Source organism: Chiloscyllium plagiosum, chromosome 6, assembly GCF_004010195.1.
Source record: "Chiloscyllium plagiosum isolate BGI_BamShark_2017 chromosome 6, ASM401019v2, whole genome shotgun sequence".
In the NCBI taxonomy this organism is placed as follows: domain Eukaryota; kingdom Metazoa; phylum Chordata; class Chondrichthyes; order Orectolobiformes; family Hemiscylliidae; genus Chiloscyllium; species Chiloscyllium plagiosum.
In genome coordinates, this window is record NC_057715.1 from 103,886,125 (window position 1) to 103,889,011 (window position 2,887).

A 2,887-nucleotide genomic window follows, 5' to 3' on the forward strand; every position below is an offset into this window, starting at 1 on the left:
ACCTATTGTACTCTATGCTACTCTATCCCCACCCCCACCCTCCTCTAGCTTATCTCTCCACGCTTCAGGCTCTCTGCCTTTATTCCTAATGAAGGGCTTTTGCCCGAAACGTCGATTTTGCCTGTCTTCGGATGCTGCATGAATTGCTGTGCTCTTCCAGCACCACTGATCCAGAATCTGGTTTCCAGCATCTGCAGTCATTGTTTTTACCTCAAAAAAAAAGCAGCCCATGCATGCTTATTTGACTGAACCTGGTGTTGGTTTGAATCAGACTCTATTCATACATATGAGGTTTGTATCCTTAAATCAGATCTTTCTGAACTTATTTTCCACCTGGAGAATATGGATTCAATTGCTAAGCTGAAGCTTCTTCTCTCTTGGGCAGTATATGCTTTATTTTTTTTTCAAAACTCATTTACACAGAATCATGCAATGAGGCAAACGTTAAGCCAGTGCTCATCTCTTTGATCATTGAAAAATATACAAAACATTACAATGGTTCAAATTCCAGAACGATGCCCACATTCTGTTTATGCTAACACTGACAGTCCCGATTGAGGAGATTTAGTTTATATGCTTATGTGGTTTGCTAGTTACATTCTGTTCTGAAATAATTAGATGTGGGATTAGATGCATAGAATGTTTGAATAGAGAGTTCCTTGTCTCAGCCAGTCTACGGGAATAGAAGGAAATGCGAAGTTACTCATTAGCCATCATACGTTATCATGGCAAGATGTCAATCGAGTTAGTAGCTTCTGAAGTGCAATCAACACTGTACCGCAAGAAATAGCAGTCAATTTGCTCACAGCAAAGTCCCACAAACAGCAATGAAAATGTTTTTTTTTTAATTCAGTGGTGGTTCAGCAATGTATGCAGATTAGCAAGAATTGCCCTGCTTGTTCCACCTCAAAAACATTCCAGAAGGGTCTTTTTCTTTGCACCTGAAATGGCCTCTGTTCAATGTCTCATTCAAAACCAGATCAATCCAACAGGTAGCTCAGTTCTATTCCTCTCTGATAATAAAACATTGAGCGTAATCTCTCGCTCAAAAAGATACTTAAAGAGCAAGAGGTTAACTAAAGAAAAAGCAAGGCCAGGAAGAAGTAGAACCATCTCGAAACCTAAAGCAGTAACTTGGGTGTGAAAGCAGAAGATGTGGGCACAGTTTTAATTAATACCCCAAAATTTGTTTTCTTATGAGAAGCAAGTAGTAGAAAGGAGAAGTGGAAGTATCGCATAGGATAAATAGTGAGGGAAGGAATATTAGATGCTTTGCACTGAAGTGCAAGAACACCCACAGCCTTCAGGGAAGGTTGAAACTCAGCCTTCTGTTGATTATCATTAAAAAGATGAGATTTTAGCAGCTCAGCAGGAATAGTCATGCCCCAGACAAAGTTAATGCTCCTTTGCACACTTAACCAATAGGAATGACAAGGGTTTTGTGCTACCATTACCTTTTTGAGGCTGTATCCTGCGTAGAATATGATTGGAGGTAGCAAAATGTTGAAGAAAACATCTGGGTCAAAGGTTACCTGTAAAGAATACGAAAAGGTGTTTTGGAATTAATTATCATTCAGATCCAGACAAGATCAACTCTCTCAAGATTATATGAAATAGGAGGAGGAAGCCATTCAGCCTCTCAAGTCTATTCCGCCACTCAGTAAGATCATAACTGATGTGACTCACTTCAAATCCACATTCCCAACTGCCCTGATAACCTTTCACCCCACTACTATTTGTACTGAAACAATGAAAAATGATGAAACAATTGAAATCTTTGACACTCCATCCATCCCCTTCAACATTCACCTCAATCTCCAAACACATACTCGCAGTAGTGCACCATCAACAAGGTACACTGCAGCAACTCATCCAGGCTCCTCAGATAGCACCTTCCAAACCCAGAATTCTTAGCAGCTGGAAGGAAAAGGGAACAGATGCATGTGGATGTTCCTGCAAGTTCTCCACTAAGCTACTCACTATCCTGACTTGGAACTGTATCACCATTACTTCACTGTCATTGCATCGCTTCTCAGGAACTCCCTCCCTGATGGCATTGTGGGTCTACCTACACCACATGGACTGCAGTGGCTCATCACCACCTTCAGCCAGCAATACCCAAATACAATGACTGAATAAAGGAAAAGGGACACTAATTTAAGGAGACTGCAAAAGAACCAACAGAAGACGTAGCTTATGGTTAGCATTGTAATACACTTCCTGAGAATGTAGGCAGAGGTAGATTCAATTGTGGATTGCATAGAAACATAGAAAAGAGGAGGAGGAGGAGTAGGCCAATTGGCCCTTTGAGTCTGCTCTGATAATCAATATAATCATGGTCTTCTAACTCAGTACCCTGTTTCTGCCCTTGTCCCATACCCTCTGACTCCTTCAGCCCCAAGAAATATATGTACCTCCTTCTTGAAAATATTCAATGTTTTAGCCTCAAGCATCTCTATTTCAGAGGATTCCACAGGCTGACTACTTTCTGGGAGAGAATCTCTCGCCGTATCTCAGTCTTAAAATGGCCCTTTGGAATTATACAATAGACAATAGGTGCAGGAGTAGGCCATTCAGCCCTTCGAGCCTGCACCGCCATTCAATATGATCATGGCTGATCATTCCTAATCAGTATCCTCTTCCTGCCTTATCTCCACAACCCTTGATTCCACTATCTCTGAGAGCTCTATCCAACTCTCTCTTAAATGAATCCAGAGACTGGGCCTCCATTGCCCTCTGGGGCAGAGCATTCCACACAGCCACCACTCTGGGTGAAGATGTTTCTCCTCAGATCTGTCCTAAATGGTCTACCCCGTATTTTTAAGCTGTGTCCTCTGGTTCGGCACTCACCCATCAGCGGAAACATGTTTCCTGCTGCCAGAGTGTC

General features: G+C 41.9%; 1 protein-coding gene across 3 annotated transcripts in view; it reads right to left on the minus strand.

The window, feature by feature from the left end:
* Positions 1–2,887, minus strand: part of slc9a7 (solute carrier family 9 member 7) — a 143,929-nt gene that overhangs the window by 68,803 nt on the left and 72,239 nt on the right. For all 3 annotated transcript variants that reach the window (XM_043692310.1, XM_043692311.1, XM_043692312.1), the window contains exon 3: positions 1,455–1,532. In XM_043692310.1, coding sequence (XP_043548245.1) covers positions 1,455–1,532 — 78 coding nt within the window. The remainder of the gene's footprint in view (positions 1–1,454; positions 1,533–2,887) is intronic.